Source organism: Sinocyclocheilus grahami, unplaced genomic scaffold, assembly GCF_001515645.1.
Source record: "Sinocyclocheilus grahami isolate Dianchi unplaced genomic scaffold, SAMN03320097.WGS_v1.1 scaffold29190.1, whole genome shotgun sequence".
Taxonomy (NCBI): domain Eukaryota; kingdom Metazoa; phylum Chordata; class Actinopteri; order Cypriniformes; family Cyprinidae; genus Sinocyclocheilus; species Sinocyclocheilus grahami.
Window position 1 is genome coordinate 17775 of NW_015520812.1, and position 503 is coordinate 18277.

The following is a 503-nucleotide window of genomic DNA, read 5'->3' on the forward strand; positions in this document are numbered from 1 at the left end:
CCCATTCACTGCAGAGCATCCATTGCTGAGACACTGATGCACATACTGTGAACAGTACTGCTTCATACAGATCTGTGTAGCGTTAGTAGTTGGCAGTGTTCAGATTAAACAGCATAGTACCCAATAATCACAATCAGCTGTGACTGGTCCATGAAGCCGTCTGTGCACTACCTCAGTGGGACATTTTCTTCACAAATGTATTACATTGCTGCCACAGAGCTGTTAGTGATGATGGGTTTATCAGTTAAGGGTTGTTCTCTTTCATGAGGTATTTCGCTCTTTTGTTTTGAAAGGATAAGGTCAGCTCCTGTGCGGTTTGTGTCTCTGTCAGGTACCACGTGTCTGGTGGCTCTGCTGTCTGAGAAGGAGCTGACTGTGGCGAATGTTGGCGATTCGAGGGCGGTTCTGTGTGATAAAGACGGTAATGCTGTCCCGCTGTCACATGACCACAAACCCTACCAGCTCAAAGAGCGGAAGAGAATCAAGAAAGCAGGTGAGCAGCT

General features: G+C 47.1%; 1 protein-coding gene across 1 annotated transcript in view; it reads left to right on the forward strand.

The window, feature by feature from the left end:
• Positions 1-150: 150 nt before the first annotated feature.
• LOC107580274 (protein phosphatase 1L-like) overlaps positions 151-503 on the forward strand; it is a 2349-nt gene continuing 1996 nt past the window's right edge. Inside the window, exons 1-2 of the mRNA XM_016265999.1 lie at positions 151-221; positions 294-493. Of these exons, the coding sequence (XP_016121485.1) occupies positions 151-221; positions 294-493 (271 nt within the window). The remainder of the gene's footprint in view (positions 222-293; positions 494-503) is intronic.